Here is a 26127-nt window from a genome sequence, read left to right as displayed (position 1 = left end):
AAACGTGCACACATGCAGCAGTAGCTCCTCCATAAATGGCTGAGTGTTTTCTTGCCAGGCTCTACAATCATTGCTCAACCCAGAAGCCGTGGAGGTTAACCTCAAATGTGTGAATGGGTTCATCTCTTCTCAAATATTTCATAATCAGGAGGTAATTACACTAAGTGATACTTATGACATTCTTATGATTTCAACAGCCATGAGAACATTTAATAGTTAACTTTTTTTTATTTTTCTTGGGAGCAGGAACTTTTTACATGCTACTGTAGAAAACAGACAGCTTTTTGGACGCACTGAACAGTGTCTGAACTAAACAGCAACTGAAAACCTACATTATAATAATGGAACACACAGCACAAGTTCCTCTGTAACGTCCCTTTAAAAACAACATTAACTACAGATACTACAATGTTTTTTGTTAGTAATATTATTTTATCCATACAATAAAAAGATCAGAGGCAAGGAAATGTGCAACATAAGAAAAGAAGTCATGGAATGATCTCTTCCTACAAATAAAGTCTATATAAACAAACATTATGATAATTAGTGTTTGTGCACATGTACTTTGCCCCGACTCTTTTTGTATACATATATATAAAATCCCAATGGAGTGCTAGAGGCATCACAAAGAGATTGCAGCACAAGCAGACACCCAGATACAACAAGCACTGCGCATATCTCTTATTTTAATTTATCACATAATGCTGCAGAGGAGGAGACTGCCTGCTTGGTGTCTGCAGCTCAGAGAAGCACGCAGAGCTTCAGGGATGAGAAGGATGTAGAGAGATGGGATCTATATCTCGTTTGCTTCCTCCTGCCATCCTTTATCAGTCTTCTGATCCTCTGCAACTGAGTGAAGAGAGAGAAATAAAAGTGAGATGAGGCAGGCGGGCAAAGGAGGCATGCTGCCACAGGAGAGCACCTGTCTAGTCGACCTATTTTTAGGCACGCTGTGCACCAGCTATACCATAAGCCTCTGATGCCAAGATGAGAAGCAAAGCTCCCGCTACTTGTTGAAAGACTTGTTGTTTATCACCGTGGGCACCGTCCTCCCGCGGTTCATTTCAGAAGGCAAGATTAGCAACTTAGACACATAACTTTCTTAAACTTTGCCCTGCGTTTTTTTAATGATTCGGATAAAGACATGGAAGGATAATAACTTTGTATTCATTCACCTAGAGAGCTTTTATGATGCCAACATTCTGAGCAAGATCATTGTCAGAACTGAACAACACCCAATGCACGTCACAGTTTTACAAGCATGCATAGTCAAGGTAAAAAGAAAGCACGCCCTCTTTAAATTCTAAGGTTTCATGTCTCAGGACATAATAACGATAATCTGGTCCTTAACAGGTCTTAAAATGCTGGAGATTTAGAGCAAAACATGACATATAACAGCATGTCATTTTTTTTTTTATTAAGTCAAAACACAGAAGCAGCATGCAGAGTAAATACAACCTCACTAATTCCAAGTTTCAGGACCTTAATAAAAGCAGACGTTTTGGCAGTTTGCTGGTCTGGAGCATTCAGGTGTGTTAAGGCCACAAAGGAAACATCAGCAATGAGATTAAAGAAGCAATTGTTGCTCCCCATCAATCTGGGAAGGGTTTAATTTTTAAACAATTTCAGAAAGAAGTAGAAAGCATTCAAGATAGGTGCCAGTGTTCCCAGGAGTGGATCCAAGAGCTCCTTCTCATGCTCTACAGGCCTCGGTTAGCATATTAAATATTGAAGCTCATGACAGTAAAATTCTAAAAAGACTGAACAAGTATGGCTCGTTTGGAAGCATTGCCAGGAGACATGTCTGTTCTCTCCACATAAAGAACATGGCAGCACAGCTACACGCGTGGCGACACCGCCGTGATGGCATGTTTTACAGCCACGAGACCTGGGCCCTTGTAGTCATTCGGGTACTCATGAACTCCAATGCATACCAAAGTATTCTAGGTCAGCGGTCCCCAACCGTTTTTGTGCCACGGACCGGTTTATGTCCGACAATATTTTCACAGACCGGCCTTTAAGGTCTCGCTGATAAATACAACAAATAAAACCAGTACCAGTACCAAAAAAAGGAAGATTTATTCATAACACACGGAAAAAGACCCAGGGAAACTTAGATAACGATAAAAACGATTAAAAAAATAACGATAAAACCCCTGAAAACCATCAATTTCACACCCGAGTCTCAACTCTCGGGGCTCTGTGCCAAACGACTCACGGACCAGCCCGGGGGTTGTTGTTACTCACTGTTCTAGAGTAACATGTGAGGCCATCTACCCAACAGCTGAAGCTCGGCCAAGACTGGATCGTTCGAAAGAATCAAGGTGTTGCAGTCCAGGCCTCAAAAAGTTCAGAAAGCAGTGCATAAAAAATGATCGCAAACCTCAATGAACTAAAGTGACTTTTTAAGGGGGGCCAAAATTCCTCCACAATAATATGAAGGACTGATAAAGTTATATAGAAAATGGTTACTTCAAGCTGTTCCTGCTAAATCATTCAGTTTGTTGGGTTTTTTACAGTAGTGTTTGGTGCCCTGTGGAAGTGTTTTTATTGTGACAATTGTTTCGTGTGATGCTTCCGATTCCACGCACGCGCAGATTAGCTGTAAAACTACTTAGTCAAAGGTAAGTTCGGTAATTCAGTTTTGAGTCAGCGCATTTTAACGACATCCTCCGTTATTCTGTGGTTACATCTGCTTGACTGGACTCGCATAACGTTATTTCGAAACTTTGACTGTGACTCTTCAAAGAGTGGAATCACAGACTTTCACATCAGCTCTCCTCAACCCTCGACAGGATATGATGAGTTAAAAAATGTAACGTTTCAGCTTAAAGCGGCCTCACCGTTGAAGGATGCCTCTATTTCACCGCGTGGCTCCACTGAGTCTAGATTGCCACAAACTTATCAGAAACCAGTCTGCAGAGGGAGAAAAAGGACAAAATGTGTATTATAAATCACACTTGGTACGATGATTAAAATGTAAACACTTTGTGCTTCTGACTAACTTTTTCCTTTCTGCTACATTTGTAACTGACAGCTGGTGAAAGTGACAGACGTGTGTGCGGTGTGAGTGTTCAATGTCAATCCTGCTCTGGTGATGTGGTTAGAAACAGGAAAGGAATACTTACGCTCCTTCTTCCTGCAGCAGACTCACGAACTTCCTAACTCTGTAGTCAGGATCCATCTGAAAAGACAGATATGCATGCTTAGTGCTAACAGTCATACGATAAAATAACTATATATTTTATTAGCAGGTTCTTTGTGAACATGCATGGGTTTCTTCAGGTGTTAAACATCACAGCGGCATGCTATCAACGGCGGCGGGTCCTGGAGTTCATGTTTCAGTTTGGATTGAAGAGAAGGGGAGGGGAAAAGGAAGCAAAATTAATGGGAACCTATGCAATAACTTACAGTATGTCTGGAATCGCCTGTAGCAACCAGAGTTAAGACATGAGAGCAGTCAGAAACGTTGGAATGAGAGGAAAAAAGATAAAGACCGCAAATGTGTACGTGAGTGCGGCTGTTTGCAGCATGTCTCGGCAAACACAGGTTCATACTTCTTCAAGCTCAGAATGGGGTGTGTGTGTGAGGGCGGGGGGCACTGAGCATAGCATTGGAGCATACCACAGCAATTACACAGCCCCAACAAACAGGCTGCACACATAGGCAACATAACAGAGACACAGTCGGGAGAAGAAAGGAGCTAATGGTGTGATTTGGGTTTGTCTGATGCTGCTGGTGGGATGTCCGTCATCGGTTTGGTAAACAAATATTACTTGAAATATGAGGTTTAGAGATGGACGAAGAAAATTCATCGTGGCTTTGAGCAGCAGACATCGATTAGCTGGAGTGAAACATTTCAAGTTTTAAAACTTTACTTCAGGAGTTTAGAAATATCTGAGAAATTTGTAAGAAACAAAGGGAAAAAGTGAGAGAAGCAAAGAACGAGATGATCACTGGAACGTTGATTTCCTGTTGTGACGTACGACAGCGACTTAATTAAATCCTGCTTGGTTCTGTGATCTCCTCACAGGTCACAGGAGTAAAGATTTAGGACACACAAATCATCATTTTGGCAAATCGAGTAACAGGATATTTAGTTCCTGTTTCTAATTGTTCTACCTGTTACATTTTATTTTTCCTTCTCTGTTTTGTTTTCACAAAATAAAATCACCACAGCTGGACATGATGTCACAGGTTACTACAGTGACTAATTCGATACTGTTTGTCTATTTCAGTGGAGGTAAACAGTTAAAGGATGACCTCTTTTTTAACATTTTAAACAAACATATTACTATTACTTATTTGGAACAAATTCATTTAAAAAACTAACCGGGACCAATTTTATTCATTTTGAGCTGCATATTTATAGAAAAGGGCTCAAGCAGTTTTGCATAACTCAAAACTACTGAGCTGCCGTGCAGCGGTTTATCCTCTGTCACCCTTTCATTTAAGCATCCTCATTTTTTCCTGATTGGCTGCCTTTTGTAAACAAAAGGCTTAAAAGGCAGGTGGGTGGGGCTTCTATGCTCACAAATAAAGCTCATACAAGGCAAAGAGCAGGAAAATAGAACTGCTGAAAACCGCACATTTAGAGCAGTTTAAAGCTTTTGGCTCACAGGGATTACTTGTACTCACTCTTACTGCTGTAAAATCATATATTTTGTCTGTAATGGGAAAAAAAACCCAAAACAAAAGTCCTCTTTAAAGCCTCCAATCAGTAAATGATTTATGATCAATCAGGTTGATTATGCTTGTGTCCTGACAGGATCAATGTCCCTACAGGCTTTGCAAGTAAATCATTTAGGGGAACAGGGCAGAAAAGAACTACACCGCTTGCTACTGTACAGAAAAATGCACAAAAACAAAACTTGGAGGCCAAGCCACAAATCCCTTTAGGCAAAGTAAGGAAGGTGAGAAGACTCTGTACCGACTGCATCCCTCTACATAACGGGTGGGTTGAAAGGAGACCAAAAATCTGCTATGACTTGGTGGTCTATGTTTTCATTTTTGTACACGTCTCCTTGATTTATTTTTTTTAAACCTACCCCTCACATTTGCCCCTTCAGTGGCTGATCTTTGCTTAAATCGTAGGTAAAACCAGACCACGAACAGCCTAAGACTTTTCTGATGAGTATCTTATTCGTAACACGTGAATATAACTTGGAAAGCTGAGCAGAGCACGGTTTCACAACTATGAATGTATTGGAGAGAATGGTTTGTGAACTAGAAATGTACTGGATGCCTCTCCTCAACAAATCATCAGCAAAGCCACACAGTTTTTCACTACAGCTAATAGATGACAGTTTTTTGTGCCTGACAGACGGATCCTGTTGACTGTCGAGAATGCCGGCCAGATGTCGAAGAAGAGGAGGGACGGCCTGCTCAAGCTCAGACCACACTGAGAGAAAAAAATAATAATAACGCAAAGCCTGTGCCAGTATGAAATCTGTGTTTTGAATAAAATGGGAGGTGATGAGTGAGTTATTGAAAAGACGGTTTTCTTGTGCTTCACAAGTTTCGTACCCCCAAAATAACTTGACCTTTCTGTTGTCTAACACAACTAGTACACATGGAGCTGCAACAGCATAAGAAATGTCCAAAAATAGTCAAAAAAAGAAACATAAGGTCACATTTTAAATAGATTTTTAGACAAACACTATAATAGTTGCTTATACAAGACATTTAATACAAGGTATGACATCCAAGCAGTCCAGATGTGTTGTTTGAGGAACTGTTTTCCATTCCTTGATGAGCATAGTCTGCAGCTATGCTCAACTAGGAGTGGAGCCTGCAACACGCTGGGTCGATGCACATCGTGTTCCAGGGTTTTGATATCCAGAAAAGCCTGCGCTACTCTGGCAGTGCAGGGTTTGGCATTGTCCTGCTGAAACAGCTGCAGGGAAGGGTGCTGTCACAAGAATGGCACAAGTACGGGTTGGAGCACTTCATCTTGTTACCTCTGTCCGATCCGATTTCCACCAAGAACAATCACATCTGAGGCGGCGCTCTCATGCAAAGCTGCAGGAGAGGCTCAGATACATATGGCAACGTGCAGAATGCCACAGCCCAGCCTCGGTCAACATCATCACACCGTCAGTCGCGGTACTCATAACAACATTGTGCACACACCATTTGGTTTTGTGTTTTTTCTCTTGGCTTGAGGATACATGAGTTAATTTGTGTTCGGTACTGAACTGAAAACTAGTCATAGAAGATGTTTGGGTTTGTCTATGAGATATATGAGATCGCTGATATATTTCTGTTAGATCTGCTCCTTCTGCACATTTTGAGCACTTATTATCATTGCTATGCAGATGACACTCAGTTGTATCTCTCTTTTAAACCACAAGACGTTTGTAAGTTACAGATTTCTCAGAGGTGCTTAGACTCTGTTAAAAGTTGGAGGCTAACTATTTTCTGATGTGCCCCTGACAGATTTGTGCCTGAGGTAATGGAAAGTCCCCTTGCCAGATTTCCTAAATCTTCTATCAGCAACCTTTGGATAATTTTTGACTCAGCTTTCACTTTGGACGGTCATGTTAAATCTCGCTTTCGCTTTTATCGCTTAAGAAATATTGCCAGTTTCCACTGTGTCATGATGGAAATTGTTATTAATGCATTTATTTCATCACTTCTGGATAATTGTAATTCACAGTTTACTTGTCTTAACAAAGCTTCCTTGGAACGTTTGCAGCCTATTCAATAAAAGCCGCTGCGAGGCTTCTGACTAAGTCTTCTAAATATTATCATGTCACTGCCCATTAACTTCTGACTTTAAGATTCTGGATTTGACTTTTAGAATTTTGCATGGACAAGCACCAACATAAAGAGTAGAGTAGAGTGCACTTATGCATCCATATAGCCCCAGCAGGTGCCTGATGTCATGTGATCAAGGCCTGCTTGCTGTGCATGCAAGGCTGAAACCGAGACCGAGATTTTGCTACAGCGGCTTCAGAATCTAATGATCTTTTTTAAAAAGCTGCCAAAAACTCATCTTTTTGTGATGCAATTTTACCAAACTACTTAAAATAATCTCTTTTGGAATAGATTTAAAGCAAAGATGTGCTTATTTTTGGAAAAGGGAACGAAAGCACATCTGACAATGCAAATTTAAACGCAAACCCAAAGTACGAAACTACACACAATGGGTCATCACAGGCTGATGTTTAAAAACTGTATTGTTTGCTGTGTACCAATGGTGATCATTAATTATAGGAGTCATGAAAGTGTGCCCCCAGTGTCAAACCATCCACTTTACATAAACCCACAAATATTATATTTTATATTATAAATATACTACAACATAAAACTAACTAAACTGTTGAAAAAAGTCAAAATAAAGACCATAATAGTTTCTCACCTGTGCCGCCATTTCAATCAGCATCAGCAACTTTTTAATGCCGATCCCCAAGCGTTGGCCCTGTACAGCTTTAGCTATCATGGCCCGCTCTTTCTCATTGAAACTGCCCAGCAGCTGTGTAAAGCAGAAAGAGACACAGGAACGATCAGTGCGAGAGAGAAACACTTAAATTCTGTCATTCATTTTTTGCATTCAGGAATTCTAATAAAAAAGTAAGCATAAAACAATGTCGCCAAGTCTAATGGTAAGAAGAAATTCACAGAAGAAAAGCATCTTGCATCATAGATGCAATTCTTAGAAACAGACATTAGAAATTTGTAGTTTCATAGTTGTGTAGTTTACCTCAAAGGCCTCCATCAGCTGCTCTACTTTTGAGATGTTGGGAATGTGGATGGTGGTGCTGAAAGCATCCAACATCTCCATTTCCTGAAGGACGTCTTTACGACTTGTGGTGCCAATGATGAGCAGCTTACGACCCTGAAAGAGAAGCAGATGTCATTTTGTCTGGATCTTTAATCGTTCCCTCACGTTCATCAGCTGGTCTCCTCCTATTGGTCATAGGAAAAAGAGAGACCAATGATGTATAACCATTTGATAATGTACAGGAAAAGCACAGGAGAAGTCCAGATGAAAGTGTGCGATGGCTCTAACAGAGGTTCAAGCATCATGATTGCGTGTCCTGGATGGTTTCAACACTTATCTAGAACTCAGCCAGACTATACAAAAACTGGGCACACCTATGTGTCACCTATGGTCTTTGAGCCATATTATGAAGCCTTGTAATAACGAACATTTTGGCCACCCCAGTTCCAGCATTTTTTTTTCTCTGACCAACAACCTGTCCATCATTTGTATAGTTTTACAGCTTTAAGGCAAGTCAGCTGATGCATGTAACATACACCTGGTCTATACACGCAATCACAATGCCAACCCTGCTACTACAGCCGTGTTAACTCCCTCAGAATACAGTCTTTGATAAAGTCAAAGTTCTAGCAACACAAGCAGCATATATAACAACTTCACTGCTTGACAGATATGAAGGTGGAAATCTTCATTTTATCTCATTTGTATTACTTTTATTGACATGTTTCATTGGTATGTGATGTATCTGATGCTGAGAGACCACAGGCCTGTAAAAACAAGCTGCACCTGCTTAGACAACAGTAATTTTATTATTAGCTAAACAACAGTTATTAAATGTAGTCCATGAGAAGCTGGTGTGTATAAAAATTAAAATTAAGGTTGTTTTGCATTTTGTTTTCTCACTCATATCCACCCTATTAAACATGTTGTTTGTATGCATTTTTAGGACGGTGGGGAAGTTGTGTCAGAAGCCTCTACTCTGCTCCTTTAATGGCTTACACTGCAACATCAGCACTTTCTGTATCACACCGGGTTATGTTCTCATTGCCCGCGACTACAAACAAGCCAATCAGAAGTGTCGAATTGTGAACATTTTGTAATTAAGTTCTCATATTATCCAAATTTTGATGAAGGCAGTCTTTGATGCCAAAGCTCTTATTGGTCATTGGAATACAGGGCGACTGATTTCGTCATATTCTGGAGATTTCTGGCTGCCCAGGTGAAGGCCGACATTGAGCAGGGGCTCTAAGTCACAACAGGAGTTTAAAAAATAGAAAACAATAGAAAGAAGAAAAAAAGACAGCATAATGCAGCATAATGGAGCAGAGGGCAACAGTAGAGAAGACAAACATGAGCGGGGAAGAAAGAGGGGAAGCAAAAGAAATGTCGCTGCACTAAGCCGACGAGTTGGAGAACGACCAGAAGAAGACCAAGGAGGAGAGGCAGAGGAGTGGCGAGCAGACAGGGGGATTATGGCTGCCGCCTGCCCCCCCATGGCGTGGGGGGTTGTGATGCTGCATGCAGATGAGGTGCCACACAGGCGGCAGTGCTGCCAGGTCCTGGCTCTCTCACAGAGCCCATTCTCCTCCGTGTCCCCCTGGCCTCCCCCGGCCCCAGGCACCCCGCTGGGCCCAGCGCTTTACAACCCCAGAGGAGCACTGCAGCCAGGCATTCAACACCAGGCCCCGCGCCACTTCTCATGCACATGCAGCCATATAGTGAGCTATACCCTCATTCACAAACCCATCAACAACAGACACACACAAACTACAACTAAAGAAACTATGAGAAATGGGTCTCCACCACCACCATTCACTCCGAGCACAACAGGCCTGGACCAAAACACTTGCTAATAACCATACACTCACACACAGGCGTTCACACATGCCAGTTGCAGGCAAAGACCTCCAACAATTCCTCGCAAGACTTTATGTTGGCATCCATAAGATCTGCTGCCCTCTTTCTGCCACCTCAGGACTAGCAACACTGACAGTGAGCAAGAAATAAACCCTGGTTACCTTTGGAGGTGGTTTCTTCAGCAGCACCAGCAGAGCCTGTAGCACCATGTTGGAGAAACGAGGGCCAATAGGAACGTAATCTGACGACACACATAATTTTATTATTTCATTTCCTCGGTCTCATCACGTCCGATTCAAATAAAAAGTAACTTCAGAAGGCAACTGAGTAGAAGACCGCTAAATATTTTGGGCTCTCTCGTCTTACCCAACAAGCGCTCGATGTCGTCCACAACCACACAGCTCAGCTGGGATTTGTAAGCATCTTCAAATATCTGCCAAAGGGAAACAAAAAGGTACAACCTGATCGCCATCAGAGAAAAAACACACCAGCAAACACTAAAAATAACTACTAGTATTTTAAAAATGACATTACTACACTAGCATCTTAACCCAAACATCCGGTATTTATATGCACTGTATCTGCATTATGAAATCTCTGTTACCTTTTTGATGGCTTGGCATTTGGCGATCTCAGAGTGTCCGATCATCTTGTCCGGAGAACAGATCTTGATGAAGGGAAACTGGGAATCCTCAGAAATCTTAGCCGCCAGTGCCGTTTTGCCGCTGTTAGGCGGGCCTGGCGGTGAAAAGAAATCACTGATCAACCATTTTAATTGTTAGTAAAGCAGGCCGCTGTCCTCACCTTATTTTATTTGCCCTATGTGTTTGGGTTGCATGACACGTGTGAGAGTTACCTTCCAGCAGCACAGAGACTAGTGGCGTGCGGTCACTGTTCTTTGTCTGCTGCACCAGCAGCTCCCCGTCCTCCAGGGCCGCTGACACTGGGTCACCCCACCGGATTATGCCGTTCATGATGTAGCTGGCGTAGTCCTCCTGGTTGGTTCCAAATGCCTGAAGAAGTGGTACAAGGAGAGGAAAACAGAAAGTGAGACTCTAATTTTGTTTGCCTGCACGAGCTCAACCGAGAATGGAAATATTAGTTATAAAAAAGATATTTCCTCTGTGTTGTAGTCTTGTATAACCTGCACAAGTGCTTCATCTGAATCCACTGAAGTTTAATCACAAATAAATATAATTTACAAGTACAAAGATTCCAGCCTGCCACTAAATTTCAAGAGATTTAAGTGTTGCAAGTCAAAACACTTTTGCAAAGGTTGTGGCACAGCTGACCGTTTAGCGTAAGGTGGTTTTAAACTCTAAGTGTCTCAAGTGAGCCTGATAAAAACAAACAAGCTAAATCCTAGCCTAGCTTCTTTCTTTTTTTAAAAATCTTGACTCATGCAAATAGTGTTCGATCACATAAATATTATTAACAACCAACAGGAGCACTCAGTTCTCTCAAGCAGGTCACATGCAGCTTCTGTTTCTGCACCATCATTCAAAGTTTTTCTCTTTGCAAAGATCCACCAGCAGCATGACTGGGCTGCAAAATCTCAAAGTCTGTGATTAAAACTCGGACTTATCATGCATGGATTTTGATGTCAGAATGCGCCCGATTTTGACGTTTATTAGTCTTCTTGTCTGTGGTGGGCGTTAGATTAAAACGTGATGGTGAATGGCGTACGATAAGACAAACCGACAAACTTATCCAAAACGCAGGTTTTCCTTTATATTTTAGAAACAACATTTCTCTCAAATATTTCAGGATGTTTCACGGATCATGTTACGGAATAACGAAAAGGCCAGAGAAGGTGGGAATGGTTGAGTTAAACTTCAGGTTATTTTGATTATTAATGTCACTTTTATTTCACTGTACTTTGCATTTCATGTTTAAGAACTTAAGAGAGACATGTGCACAGTAACTTACGGGTTTGATGTCGTTATTCAGCGAGGCCATGAAGTCTATCCTGCTGACCTGCAGTTTTTCCGCCGTCTCCATGTTTACCTCCACTGTGTTGCTGGCCTACATCAGAGCAACAGACAAACAGCACAGGTACAGAGACAGCAAATTGCTTCGAATGAACTCCGTACCCTGTCTCGTGAAATCCATTAAATGAAGTACTGCACATGTAGATTGCAAAATGTGTCAGAAGACAATGTACTCCCTCAGAGCAGAAAGGTCAGACAGAGAGACGGAGGGAGGGAAGAATAAGTGCCTAAAGGAGTGAAGAGAAACATCGCTGCCATCAGACATGTGTCTGTCATTTATCATCACCCTCCAATATCTGCTGCTCTGCGGGGGCAGAACGCTTAACAGATGAGAACTTCACCTTATCTTTGTGCCTTACTGAGCAGTATAGATTTGAGCCAATGCACCTGATAAAACACTTAAGGGAGGGCACACACACAAGCACACACGCCTGGATACCTACCCAACCCTTCGACACCTGGGTGGCTGCTTAAACTGGCACTATAATACCATATATTATGCCCACCAGGTGTGTGGCCTGCAACTTAAGCCAGGAACATGACACTGTTCCTGTCAGTGCTTTTGAAAATAATGTATCTAATATAAAAAGAACAGGTTTTCAAAAGTTGAATACATTTTTTGCATTACTTATACTTTCCTTCTTCTCTTCCTTTAGTTTTCTTTTTAAATTTACTGCCCTTTAATTAAACTTTGTATTTGCTTTTTATAGTGCGTATTGGCTTGTGGAAAATACTGGTTGCTTGCCAGTATTTTAACTCTTATATTAGTGAACAACATATTGCTCTGAGGGCATTTTACTATTATTTCCTTGTTTTCTATAGCCCAAAAAACATACACATTAATAAATGGACAGTAAATAAGCTCCTTGGACTGACCTTGATGTGTCTGTTCATGGCAGTGGACTGAGCAGCTCTGACCAGACCCTCCAGTTCAGCACCGCTGTAGTTCTTGGTTTCCACAGCCAGCTCTTTAACGTCGACATCGCTAGCCAGCAGTTTGTTGTCCCGCATCCTCGCTGTGTGGATGTTGAGGATCTGAATTCGCCCAGTTTCATCCGGTAAGCCTTGAAGAATAAAGCGGAAAAGGAAATAGAGAAAGTGACCGCGTGTGGTGTACTGGTTCTGTAGTGCACACAGTCAAAGAGTCACAGCTGATAACAGTCTTGCATCCATTGAGCTTTACCAGTAAGGCTGCTGGTATTAACTTGCAGAAATCTGCATAAGATACATTACTTCTTCATTTAATAGCACGAGTATTACTTATTTACACTGCTTTTAAGACTTTCTGACCCACAGTAGAAGTATTTTCACTGATTTTCTATTAATTATTTGAGCAAATACTTTAACTAATTACTTCATAGGTTTTAAAAATATGTTCTTTATAATCATTTTAACTTTCTTTTCAGTTCAATTCAGTTTTATTTATACAGCACCAAATTACAACAAAGGTTGCCTCAAGGCACTTTATTGTAAGGTAGACCCTACAATAATACAGCAGAGAAAACCCCAACAATCAGATGACCCCCTATGAGCAATCGCTTTGGCGACAGTGGGAAGGAAAAACTCCCTTTTAACAGGAAGAAACCTCCAGCAGAACCAGGCTCAGGGAGGGGCGGGGCCATCTGCTGTGACCGGTTTGGGTAAGAGAAGGAAGAAAGGACAAAAGACATGCTGTGGACCAGCTGTTTTAAGTCTACTGAATGAAATTCTGTGTGTTCGCTACTTCTTACCAATCTCCATCTTCACCTCCAGTCTTCCTGGCCTCAACAAGGCCTCATCTATCAGGTCGGGCCTGTTGGTCATACCTGAGGCAGAAAGAGAAGAAACCAGAAGAAAGGGAAGAACAAAAGTAATGAGACAGAGTTTGGCTGTTCAGGCGTGACACAGGACAGGATTTAAATGTGAAAGTGTTTATGCTAGTTTACATATACTGCGAGAAAATGTCTGCACGTTTGCACCTATGACCAGGATGTTGTTGAGTTGCTCCACTCCATCGATCTTGGATAGCAGCTGGTTAACCACGGTGTCATGGACTCCTGTGCTTCCTGCCATGCTGCCACGCTGCTTACAGATGGCGTCAATTTCATCAAATATGATGATGTGAAGGCCGCTGTTGGCACCGAGCTGTTCGCCGACACAGACGCAGAGGAGGAAGATTAATGTGTAAACTGTAAATACCTGCTTTGCACCTTTATCCTATACCATCTGTTCACACAAGCAGGGAGGACATCGCCTCGATAATGCTGAGTAAATCCAGTTTTTCTACATCTGTCATGCTGGATATAAGTAATTTTGCAGGAGATGGTGTTACACAGTTACACCTACTTACCTGAAAGCGCAAAAGTGATATGCATGTTTATCATATTTGCTACAGGGGAGACAACACAGATGAACTACGGGGGTTAAAAAAAAAAACTTTCCCTGTTTACAAATCAATTAAGGAAAATTCTCTCTTTATATTAGAAGCCTTAGAAAAGGTAATGCTTAAATATAAAAATTAAGATTTATCTAGATAAATATGACCTTCCTGACACACTTTTCCTAAACTGAAATCAGAACTGGATAGTATAGATACATAGCTCTTGTTTGATTTTATTGCCATATAAAAGTCAAAGGTTTTTATTTGTCTATAAATCAGAAATTACTTCCAACAGCCATGCACTAAATCATGCACTGAATGATAAATGAACAAAGCCCTCTCTGTTAAAACTTATTGAAAGGAGTACATCTGGAACATCTGGAGGATATAAGTGCTGTATATACACACAGTATAAGAAAAGAGATATCAACACCTTTAAACATGCACCAATTTGCAAAAATGTCTAAAAGATAAACTATAGACAAACACAAATGTGTATTTTAAACTTTTTTTCCTTCTCAAACACGCTTAATTTTGCTTGTAGCTTAATTTCTTAAACATATAGGTGTATGCATAAGTTTACCAAATAAACAGGGGGTTGATTTTAAGGAGCTGTCTGTTATTTTCAAGGTCTTACAATATTATAATTGTCTCTTAGTTCTGGGAGTCAGTTTTCGGGTTCTCAGGGTAAAGTATGTTGGTGCTGGCCATTGAATTCTGTGGAAAAGTTCGTCTGCCTGCACAACTCAAGGCTGAAAATTCATCAGTGTGCTGCGGTCCGTTTCTGTCCTCCCAAAGTTTTCTGCCCTGGAGCTTAGACGCACCTGATACAGCTGCATTTTATTGGAAGATGTGCAGAAAACTGACTTTTTTTGGCTACTATAATTCTCAAAATAAGAAAATCTGGTTAATGAAACTGGAATAACTAAAGTCTCAGGCATTTTTTTGTAAGATCTGAAGCTGGCAAACCATAGGAAGTTCTGGTTTGGACATTCATTTAAAAGTTTAGGGAACAAAAAGTAAGCACAGCAGTGTTATTACAGCTGGGTACTGCCTCTCCTTGGCTGACCTGTATTTTCTTGACATCCAATTCAATTTACAGTGATTTAATGTGGAACTCCATAAAATGGCTTTCCATCTAGCACCTTGCAGAGGCAGAAGAATAAAAAAAAAGAAGCTTCCTATAATAACATAAAAAACAAAAAATACATATTTTTGTTAATAAAATAAAATTTGAAAGTAAACTTTTTACTGAAAGTGGAAAATGTGAGTCAAGTTTTTATATTGTAAAAACTGTTTTTTAAAAATGCCCCCTATTATATGAAAAGATACTCAACCCAAGAGTGAGACTAATAGAAAAAATTACATTTTTAACAATAAAAATCAAATTTAAAGTAAAATCCACACAGCAAACATATAAGGAAAATATAAGGACATTGTAAATTTACATTAAAATAAAACTAAAATAAAACTACTAAACAGTATACTATTAAACTATAATAACCTTGTAAAATATAAAATCAAATTATTTTTTCAGCTGAGACACAGAAGCATAGCAAGAAGAAACCGTGACTGCTTTTCTTTCATCCTGAGCTGAATACAAGTATTGAGCCTCTTATGAATGAATGAAAAAAAAAGCGATGGAGCAGCCGGGTGGGGGGTTATCGCTCCATCTACGGACCTGTCAGACTCTGACGCAGCATTTAAAGCAGGTGTAGAGCTGTTAATGTCACACACATACACGGTGTGTGTGGGGGTTTGTAGGGAGGTCTTATAGGAGGTCAAAGAGAACCCAGCCCCTCATTAAGTGGTGCAGAGTGAGGCTTATGTCACACCATCCAAACCAACTATCACTGCTGGGTTTCAGTGGCCCCTCTTCCCTTTCAAACACACACACACACACAAACTTTAAAAAGTCATTACAGCTATGTCTGGCTAAAGGGCAGATCTCTCCACTCTTGAGAAATTAGATTTTTTCTGCAGCGCTTATCGGTATTTCACTGGGATGCTGGAAGAATACTAATAGCTACTGAGAAGATACTCTGAACAAACACAGTGACTTTTGATGACTTCTAGATTAGACGTTTAGGAAAGTTCTAGCAACACAGCCAATATTACTTGGAAGCTGCAACAAAACAGACTCGTTTATTAATACAAACAGGACTTTTATGTTTGCTCTGCTTTGGTAAGCTGGCTCTGTTGTGGAAGAACAATACAAAATGTACATCGTGTCCTATTCTCACCCTCTTCTGTTCATCCTCTGCATCTGCAAACAGCTTCCTGATGTTCGCCTCAGACTCTCCCACATACTTGTTGAGAATCTCAGGGCCGTTGACGATCTTTGGCTCCCGGGCCTTCAGCATCTTGCCAATCTGTCGTGCCATCAGGGTTTTACCACAGCCTGGGGGCCCGTACAGCAGGATTCCCTTCACATGTTTACAGCCTGGAGACAGATGGACAAGCAGAGGAGAGGAGCTGATGTTAAACAGAGCACCCACAGTTCACTTTAACAGCTAGAAAATGAGTAGAAATCAGTGGCAAAATGCATAATTTGTATCATATGTTTCCAAAACAGTTACCTATTTAAACAGATGTCTGCATAAGAATGTACTAAATCTATTCACAAAGGGATAAGGGATTTGATACCAGAAGCTATCCGGTTTCTGTCTGCAGTCCAGGTTGTATTGATCAGCCACATTTGAGTAGGCTCTGGCTGCAAACAGGTAAACAGTCCGTGGAGAACTACGTTGCTGAAATGCAAATTCAAAACCACTAATGTTTTAGCTTTATTTTAGCTGTGTTTAAATATATATATGCACTAGTAAACATAGACAAGCAAAAGAACAGGAAGTCTTGGCCTGGAAATCTGCTAGTTACACTGGAGAGCCCAGAGGTTACGTAAGAAGGATGACCAATGGCTTCTCCAGTTAAAAGAAAATAGTAATTCAACAGGAGAAGGCATTTCCTTTAAGTGTTGTTCATTACCCAAGATTTAGGACAATAATTTAGCTTTATACAATGTACAGCAGCTGCAAAATGTTGGCATACACCCTAGTATTGTGGTGTATTATCGCTCTGTCGTCATACTCAAGCTTAATATTCAATCCTTCGTAAGAAGTTGGCTATATGTTAGCCTTTTATAGAAATGATCTTAATGGATTACTTTTTTGTTGACTGAGAAGGGACTGCAGTGACGCCCTGCAAAGTTTTAGTCAGCCAGTAAGGTGTTAGTGTTAGGTGATGAAGTTTCTATAGTTTGTCTACAGATATTAACAAGAAGCTGAAATATGAATTTAGTTTTCTTAAGAAATACAGCCATTTTTGACCTTTCCCCCTTTGACTGGGGGGTAAATGTGTGATGAACATGAACAAAGTAGAGTAGGCATTCTTTGCAATACCTACTCTACCTCACCTCCATTGATGCACATTCATATCACCTTAAAATATCTTGAGCTGCTGTTAATTTTATGATTATGAACTTAATGATCAGACCAAGGAGCAGAAGTGTAAGCCGTATAATTCCAGCACTTAAGATTTCCTTCAAAGACTTGCTTCTTCTCCAAGAAGATCATGCGTGGAATCCATGAGCTCTCTGCTCGGTAATGTTTACAGTGTGGCTCTTTTAAATGGCCTTTTGCACCTGGTTAATGACATTTAGCTCAGACTAATTGAGAGGCCACAGATAACCATCTGAGTTGCCATTTGGCCTGCTGAGGGAAAAGCGGCCCAGTCTGACAGGTGAGAGCGTAGAGACGAGGGGGTTGGCTTCTCTTGCAAGGTGGGGAGAAGTGAATTGGTTGTGTCGGGTTTGGAAGAGCAAGCGCTGAAGCTTCTCTCTGTCTGCTTCACCTCTCTGGGAGCAAAGGGGAGACAAGGTGAAGCTCTCAGCATCTCAGGCACACACACATCATGTGTGACGCATGCACGCATATTGCCGCTCTGTCAGCACCTGCACCGCCTGCTCCCCACGCCTGCCAATTACCACTTTACCTTTTGCTGGGTGCGCTATCAGGACATGCCATCTCATTAGAACATCCAGCTGGGCACAGCCAAAGGCCAATCCCTGCACACAACCAACTGTTTAAAGGTCAGCTCGCACACTGCTGGACACTGCCGCTCTTAGCTCTGCAGGTATGGAGAGTCTGGGAAACTCATGTAAAGTGTATATTTGCCATGCTTTGGGGGTCCTTACAGCAGGTTTTCACAAGACTGTTAGCTTCTTGGAGCAAGGATTAGGACAGATGTGTGTGAATGCGTGTGAGAAGCGAGGGTTTGCGTATTAGTCACAAAGACCGCCTGATGGCTTTCATTAGAATGAGCTGCTGTCCTTTTGGCAAATGAATCATCATTGTAATCTGATTGCTGTCAAAGATTTATTAATGAGAGGGGATAGCAGGGAATTTAGTCACGGTCCAGGCACCCAGAAAGGACACTGCTTTGATTGTTCCCTCACTGTGGGGGTTGCCGATTCAGGTAATGCTGCTGCATTTCTCAGAGGAATTATTCGACGTTATGTTTGTGTTACGTCGACGAAAGGATTAAACACAAGCTGAATGTAATAACTGAAAACACTGATTACATTTAGCATGAGTAATCTCTTTAATCTGATGAACAGTGGAAGAAATACTGAGAGAGAGAAAAACAGTGATTATTAGGATTGATTTTTTCTTTCCACATTTTGGTTGTTAATGTTCATCAAGTATGGACAAATGCACTCATATCGAGTGACTATGAAATTGTTTGACAAAACACTGAGGATCAATGCTTTATCACTCCAAATGGGATGATAATTTAAAAAATGAACTCCATGTTAGAGCCAATAAGAGTGGAAACAGTTTAGACAGTAACATCACCATGAAACAGTTTCCTGAGATCATAGATGAAGTAAGAAACAGGGTCATTTTTTCATAGATTTTGACACAACCGAACTTCTTTTTGTTGGCCAGTTATGGCCTCATCACACAGATGTCTTAAATCATCATCAGACTTTAAGCATGGCAGTATAAAAAGTGGAAAAAGAGACACAAACAAATGAATACGTGATGACAAAACCAGGGGGGCTTACCCATCTGTTCAACTATGTCTGGAGGGAACACTCGGGAGGCGAAGGCTCTCCGGAAGATGTCCGAAAACTCCTTGTCAAGGCCGCCAATGCCCATCCTCTCAAAGTTCCAGTCTGGGCTAATAATAGACTGACGTGACTCTCGAGTCTTAGATTTCCCTGGAGGGTAAAACATAAAAATGTTTATTATTCACTCAACAGTACACTTTTAATTCCTTTTTCCTCCGTTTGTTAGTGTCTTAGACGTCGCAAGCTTTATTTTGATGTGCATCAAAGTTGTTTAAAATTTTAAAATGTAACTTTAAACTCTCCTTGAGCCAGTTTTGGTTTCTGTATTTAAAATATTGCATTAATAAGTCACCCAATGCCTTTAAACCCCAAAGGCCAAGCTAAGTGAGTGAAGTGTGCCCCCTTGTGGTACTTTAGAGAATTGCTTCAGATGTAGTTAACGTAGATGTATGTAAATGCAGGTGTAACAGGTGTAGTGGTTTTAGCAGTCACATTTGCACTTTGTATTAAGTGTAGGTAGATGAGAATCTATTTTTACAATGAGAGAAAAAGTAAAAGTCCGACACTCACCGGCCAGGATTACGGATGAGTTCTCTGCTTTCTCAAAAATCACCTGACTGTTTGCCACCAACAAACCAATGTCAATCTAAAGAAACAAGCAAAAGTAAGATGATAACTAGCTTGAGACACTGCCCTGTTTTCACTGCCTCAATAACAGCATCAACCTGTTTGAAATCAACATTCAGGTACAACATCTGGCCCTTTAACTACCTGAGAAGGTTTAAGATAAACTGTATGGATTAAAATTAATAGCTACCATGGTATATAGGTGAGTGAACATCAAGGGGACAGCATTAAAAATATTCTCCACATACCTTCTGTTTCTTCCCAGAACCATGTCCTCCCCTCAGGATGCTGGGGTCCATGGCCTCCATATCTTTAACCACCAAGATGAACAGCTTTTCGCAGAAACTCAACACGAGCTGGTTTTAAAAAAGAAGATACATGCACAGGACAAAACGAACAAAAACACACATAGATAATCAGTTTAACAAGCACACACACATTTAAGTAGTAAACAAGTTTAAATGATCACACATTTACTCTTAAATTTATGTGTAAAGGTGTTACTAAGCTTCATTTTAAAACTGGTCTCCGGTTTTGTTTTAGAATCAGTATTTAAAGTGTTAAAGCCAAAAAGCACCTGCTGGCCAACACTGAAGGCCTGGTTGTTGAAGCTCTGGAGGACCTCAGCAGCCATCTTGTCTGTGTCGTAGGCCTTGCTGTCTGCATGCTTCTTCTGCAGGAAGTCGATTTCCACGGTCATGCTGCTTACACACTGTTTGGACTTGTCAAACGTGTAGTTTGACACTGTGATGGCAGAAAAGAACAAAATGAAAGCACAAAGTATTTCTCGTTAACCTGAATCATTGCTCATGGGCACTGTAGTGGGGAGCTGGCAGACTATTTAACGCTGGATGTGACAGTTGGTATTTTTGCAAACAGCTAAAGTAATGTTTGAAAAAGTGTAGGACTGTAGTGCATGTGTAAAAATGTTTATTATATCACCTAATAAAGCTGTCCGAATAATAAAAATCACTTTATTTGTATAGCAGTTTTCAAAACACAGAGTTACATTGAAGATAATACTTCATAGTGAACAAGTGAGGAAACAGTTGCCAATTCATATATCCACCATGTAAAGCGCAACATTAGAATTTGTCTGGAGTCATGTTATTTGGATAGAAGTTAGTGCTTCTCTTGTTCCATCTTCTTATTTAGCTCCTCGACTCTTTCCAAACACTGATCCCAAATGATTTATTATGCCTGCTGATGTAAACGAAAAAGGAGAAACTTTCAAAAAAGACATCATGAAAGCTGTTTTTATCACCACCGTTGCCTAAAAACATTTCAATCTGTTATGACATTAGTAGCTTTACTAAAACTAAAAAAACTGTACTAAACTGTCTGCTTTGAAAAGGCTATGAAGCCTCACAAAATGTAAATAAAAGCAGAATAAACTGATGTGCAAAACCACAAGTTTCAGATGCAATTTTGCAAACCTGAGCCATGCTGCCATGTTCTTTGTAAATAGAAGAGGCAACACTTCCAAAGAAGAATGTGCTAGGTCTCTTCCTGGGAACACTGGCAACTGTTTAGAGTTTTCCACTTGTGAATAATCTTTCTCACTGCAGAATGATGGACTTCAAAATGTGTCGGAATGTGAAAATTGACTTTTTTTAACCACTCCCAGATTGATGAGCAGTTACAGTTGATTACTGCTGGCATCATTCCTCCTTTGCATTTTGTTAACACCCACCTAAAGTGTCCAGAACAGCAAACTGATAAAATGTTGCTTTTATAAAGCTGATTAGCAACACAGGGCAGTAAAATATACCTAGTTTTTTGCACATTGCCTCTGCATTTGGCTTAGTTTTTATTAAATAAGTAATAACAAATGCAATATGTAGTTTTTTTGCAGTTGATATGAGGTTTTATTTACCTAATTTTAAGACCTGCTAAGCACCAGGTTACTTATTACGTTCTGATATGTATAACTTTAGAATTTAAAGAGAGTGTTGCTATATCTACTAGTATCCCTCTCATCTCTTGTTAAATGCTAACTAAATAGCTGAATCTGAGCTCATTAGTGCATATGGAGGGATAACCACATCACTAGCTCCTCGTTAGCAGCCAGCAGCTCCTTCAGCCTTTAATGTGAGAAACCAAATGTGAAATCCAGGCAGCTCCTGAATTAGATATGATCCATCATCCCCTTTCACTCTAAACCGAATCTCTTCAAACTGCTGCTATCTCGTTATGAAAATGAGATAGTCTGCAAGTAGCGTGCTGATATTTCCACTGCTGCCAGGTAGTGGAAATATCCACATTCAATATGCCCAAATTAATCATAGTCACTAGAAGACACTGCTACCACATTTATATTCATTATGAAAATGATTTGAATGATTAAATACATGGTAGGTTTAAATACCAAAACATAGTGATCTGATGAATAAGAATACGTGAAGAATAAGAGTAAGGGCTTTCATGTTTTTCACGGGGATCAAATTTTAAAACTATGACGACATTTATTCTTTTCTTCCCCCCAAATCAAGTAAGACGCACCACTTTAGCCGAAGGGGCTAAGTAGAAATATCTATCAAAGGAAAGTCTTCCTCTTTCACTGGATGCTGGCTAGCCTCTGTGACAGATATGCAGAGGCAACACCTACACGTATTGTTAAACTGTCTTTCAATCTGCCGGGCAAATCATATTCCCTCATTCCCTCCTGACACTTGAATAATAGCTATACCCTCTAACCTCACGCACAATTAGAAATCTGTATGATAAGACCATCAGAAGTTAGCACAGTGAGAAAGACTGCAGTGTGCAGTCAGGAGTATGCACGCTACATCAAAGAACCCTCAAGGTCCCTGCTAGTGCTTCTTATCTGGTTGCCAGTGACTCTAAAGGTATTCACTTCTATGAGAGAAATACTGAAACTCTGTTGATAAATACACAACCATGTAACAGTAGCAATCACAAAAGGTTTTGTGTTAGACCTTTCAGAATATACTGAAACCTCTTTACACAAAACTCAGGCTAAAGTCAGAGGTGTTTTTAGACTGGTGGTGCACAGGTTTCATTAGTTTGGCTCTCTTTAATGGGCTCTATGTGGCTTGTGAACTAAAATGAGTTTCACACCTATTTACTATAGCAATCATTAGTCTATGCACCCTGTACATATATGTAAGAAACTTTTACTGAGAGCTTCTCATAAGAGAAATTATTATTATTATCAGAATTTATCTTAATTATCAGCTATATCAGTATAACTGCATTCTAAAGCCTCGAGAATAACAGGATGAAAAAAGGATGAAAATGCAGAGATTTCTGTCAATCTTGTGTACTGTCTCACAAATTCATCCCCAATATGAACCAGGAAAAACCTCAAATGAAGTGAACACTTTATTACTTATTTACGAGGTATCACATATCTGTAAAGTGAAGACGGGACTTCTTTCTCCAGAAGAAGTCAGATGGGGAGAAAACAAATGAACAAAAAGCAAAAAAAACTTCATGTTTTGTATTCATTTTGCTCTGCTGCCCCCAAGTGGCCAAATGTGGAAAGCTTTAAATAAAAAATGCATTGAAAAGATTAAATCTTCAACTCACCTTCAATCTCTTGTCCAATTATTATGCCTGCCCATTTTCTCTGTGAACAAAGAGAAGTGATTGATTTAGTTCCACGCCTTATCATTTGCTCTTAAAAAGTGACGCACTATGGCAACAACCTTGCTAACATTTAGCAGTCTATAAGGCACTAACATTTCCTACGAAGCTACCACACAGAAAACATCACTGCACGTTTCACAGTGCAACATTCCTCTGCGAGATGGTCTTATTTCACAAAACTCCACTGAAATACATCACTCGTGTCTTTGATGGGCAACTAGCCATTTTTATTTGAGACAGCAGGCAGACTCAGTTTCCGTGTTTTAAATGGTCATTCAGTAAGTATAATTCTTGTGGTAAAATAAGACCATTTTGAGGGGGTTGCAGTAGTACCTGTGTGCGGTCGTAGCTGCCAAGTTTATAGATGGAAGAAGAGCAGGCAGAGAGAGGCAAGGCAAAAAGAGGAAAAAGCAGGAACAGACAGTTTGAGACAAACAAAGAGGTCCATGCAAAGAGCTCTCAAACTACCACAGTTTTTAAGTTTACTTGTCAGAATATCAGATTGCAAACTGCTATGAAGATTAAAAGAGCAATACACAACAATATGCTTTGTTGAACACCATCAAAGTGTTTTCATGCATTTTTTTAATAAGTGGAAGCTATCTATGACACAAATTTGTGTCTGTTGCTGCTCACTGTGTCCCAAACAGTGCATTGTTTTAGTTTCCATGCTGGTCAGCTTGGTCATGTGACTACTGCAATCTACTGTAGGTAATGAGCTGTGGCTCAGGAACTCATAGAAACCTCTCATCCAAAACACTGAGCTATTTGTTACTGATTAAAAACATTAATCGGTCAAAAGGTGAAAATGTTGAAATGTTTTACTAAGTTTCCTGAAAACTACAGCAGCTCCTGACGCAGGTTACCTCCGCTTTTAAATACGTGCTAGGAAGTCACATTTTCCAGTCAATCACTCTAATCACTGCTGCACACCTAACAGCTCACCTGCTGCTTTTGTTCAAAATACAGTATATACCATCAATAAAACAGAAAAAGTACACTCGGTCAAGTCTAAGATTTTACATTTCAGGACATAATAAATGATCTATTCTACAGCAGGTCTTAAAGTTAGGTAAATGCAACCTCAGATGAACAGAAACACATCATAAATTACACTATGTAATTATTATTTAACAAAAAATAAACAATGGAGAAGCAGCGTGTGTAATTACCCCTGATGATTTAGTATCTGTTGGACAGATGTCCTCACATGTAAAACCTGAATACTTTTGTATGTAAAGAAGTTCATGGTCAACTCAATGACTGCGAGGTGCTCAGGTTGGCTGAAAAACAAGCCCCCCCCCCCTCATGAGGTGTTGTTACTGATATCCACTATTTAGTTTTTGCCAAAGTAGCACTGTACATCATGGGTAAACATCTCCGCTTTACCTGTGCAAAGGACATTGCTCCAGAATCCTCGTGGGTTGTTCACATATAAATTTGCAAACTTGAGCCATGCTGCTGTTTACGTTTTGGAGAGAAGAGGCTTTCTTTTGGCAGCACTTCCAAACAAGTCATACTTGTTCACTCTTTCTCCAATGGTGCTGTCATGACCCTTAACATTTAACATGCTAGCTGAGGCCTGTACAGTCTGAGGTAGATCTCTTGGGTTATTTTGCTGTTTCTTTGAGCATTGCACGGTCTGATAATTAATTTTGCACAGACTGTTTCTGCATTTTAACTTTATTCATTTATGACACATTTATTTAAGTCATGTTTTATAGTTTATCTGAGTTTGTTTTTACCCAATTTAAGACCTGCTAACGTCCTCCTGACATCTACAATCTTTGAATTTAAAGACGCTGTACTTACAGAAAACAGTCGTGGTAAAAAAGGATCGGTAAAAATACTGAGATATCATATTTGCAGGAAATACATCAAGGAACCGAGTAATCAGTGACAACATGCAGCCAAGGATCATCTGAAACTCTCAAACATTTGAGCCTACCTGAGCCTGACTGAAGGCGATGGTGTTGATGTTCACACTGGAATGCGGCTTCAAGGTGAAAACATACTTGTGGGCTGAATTGCGCACAATCACGTGTCTGCATCGAGACGAAGAATTAGAAGGAAAGCAAACATGAAGCAAACACTTGAAACAAACAAATTCCCATTACTTTTTTTTTGTCTTGACAAAGGTTTTCAAACGAGATACCTTGGCTTGAGTTACGAATGAAGTCATATATTATAAATGTAATGGTAACATGTTTGACTGTCCTTCACAGAAGCACCTAACATGTTTACGTTAATTGTCTTTGATGAATTTATGATTATAAACTGAATGATTTGGGCTGGACAGTTCATTCTTGGCCTTTTAACAGCATAACAACAACAGTTTGTATCTATTTTACTTTAAGCTGTATCTTACTGGATTAATCAGACCATGACTCAGCAAATTCCATGGACATACAAACATCCATCCCATAATGGGGTCTGTTAACTGGGTCTGTCCATCTACTAGAACGTCAAAAATCTGAATGCAGACATCACTATCAGCTGATACATAAACCCACTGGTTTGATGAAACTAGACACACAGCCTGTGTAGATGCACACCAAAAATCTGACTCACTGTTCAAAATGTTGATCCTTGTCACTGACGATAGCACAGTTGGTGAGCGACAATTCGTCTGACGGGCATCGAGCCGTTTGCATAACCTGAACAGAGAAAAAAAAAATGTGACTTTGCAAAAGACAAAAAATAGAAATATAAGCATTTCTCAAGTTATGTCTTTACATCACTTGTGTTTGTTTTGTGTTGAAAAACCTCAGGGTAAAAGGTTTGGTCGGCCTATGGTCATACATGACACAAAAAAGAATCAGATCATCACACTTGGCCAGAATAATTGTAAATTAATTAATTTAATTTTGCAACTTAGCTAAAA

At 40.2% G+C, this 26127-nt stretch overlaps 1 protein-coding gene across 2 annotated transcripts in view; it reads right to left on the bottom strand.

Annotated features, from left to right (window-relative positions):
• Positions 1 to 208: 208 nt before the first annotated feature.
• LOC120723080 (vesicle-fusing ATPase-like) overlaps positions 209 to 26127 on the bottom strand; it is a 28924-nt gene continuing 3005 nt past the window's right edge. Inside the window, exons 2-22 of one of the 2 annotated variants that reach the window (XM_040014382.1) lie at positions 25815 to 25900; positions 25192 to 25288; positions 23184 to 23223; positions 20209 to 20375; positions 19880 to 19987; positions 19575 to 19650; positions 18999 to 19154; positions 16177 to 16376; positions 13533 to 13698; positions 13305 to 13379; positions 12451 to 12638; positions 11513 to 11608; positions 10440 to 10596; positions 10188 to 10321; positions 9950 to 10016; positions 9745 to 9824; positions 7706 to 7840; positions 7364 to 7477; positions 3129 to 3184; positions 2844 to 2916; positions 209 to 849 (exon numbers count right to left, since the gene is read on the bottom strand). In XM_040014382.1, the coding sequence (XP_039870316.1) occupies positions 2886 to 2916; positions 3129 to 3184; positions 7364 to 7477; positions 7706 to 7840; positions 9745 to 9824; positions 9950 to 10016; positions 10188 to 10321; positions 10440 to 10596; positions 11513 to 11608; positions 12451 to 12638; positions 13305 to 13379; positions 13533 to 13698; positions 16177 to 16376; positions 18999 to 19154; positions 19575 to 19650; positions 19880 to 19987; positions 20209 to 20375; positions 23184 to 23223; positions 25192 to 25288; positions 25815 to 25900 (2229 nt within the window). In that variant the 3' untranslated portion in view covers positions 209 to 849; positions 2844 to 2885. Of the gene's footprint in view, positions 850 to 2843; positions 2917 to 3128; positions 3185 to 7363; positions 7478 to 7705; positions 7841 to 9744; positions 9825 to 9949; positions 10017 to 10187; positions 10322 to 10439; positions 10597 to 11512; positions 11609 to 12450; positions 12639 to 13304; positions 13380 to 13532; positions 13699 to 16176; positions 16377 to 18998; positions 19155 to 19574; positions 19651 to 19879; positions 19988 to 20208; positions 20376 to 23183; positions 23224 to 23576; positions 23593 to 25191; positions 25289 to 25814; positions 25901 to 26127 lie in introns of those variants that run through there. The other variant, XM_040014383.1, reaches the window with a different exon arrangement.

This window comes from Simochromis diagramma, unplaced genomic scaffold (assembly GCF_900408965.1).
Source record: "Simochromis diagramma unplaced genomic scaffold, fSimDia1.1 OVJJ01000669.1, whole genome shotgun sequence".
Lineage (NCBI taxonomy): Eukaryota > Metazoa > Chordata > Actinopteri > Cichliformes > Cichlidae > Simochromis > Simochromis diagramma.
The sequence above is the reverse complement of the archived record's forward strand: the minus strand, read 5'-3'. Positions and strand labels throughout refer to the sequence as shown.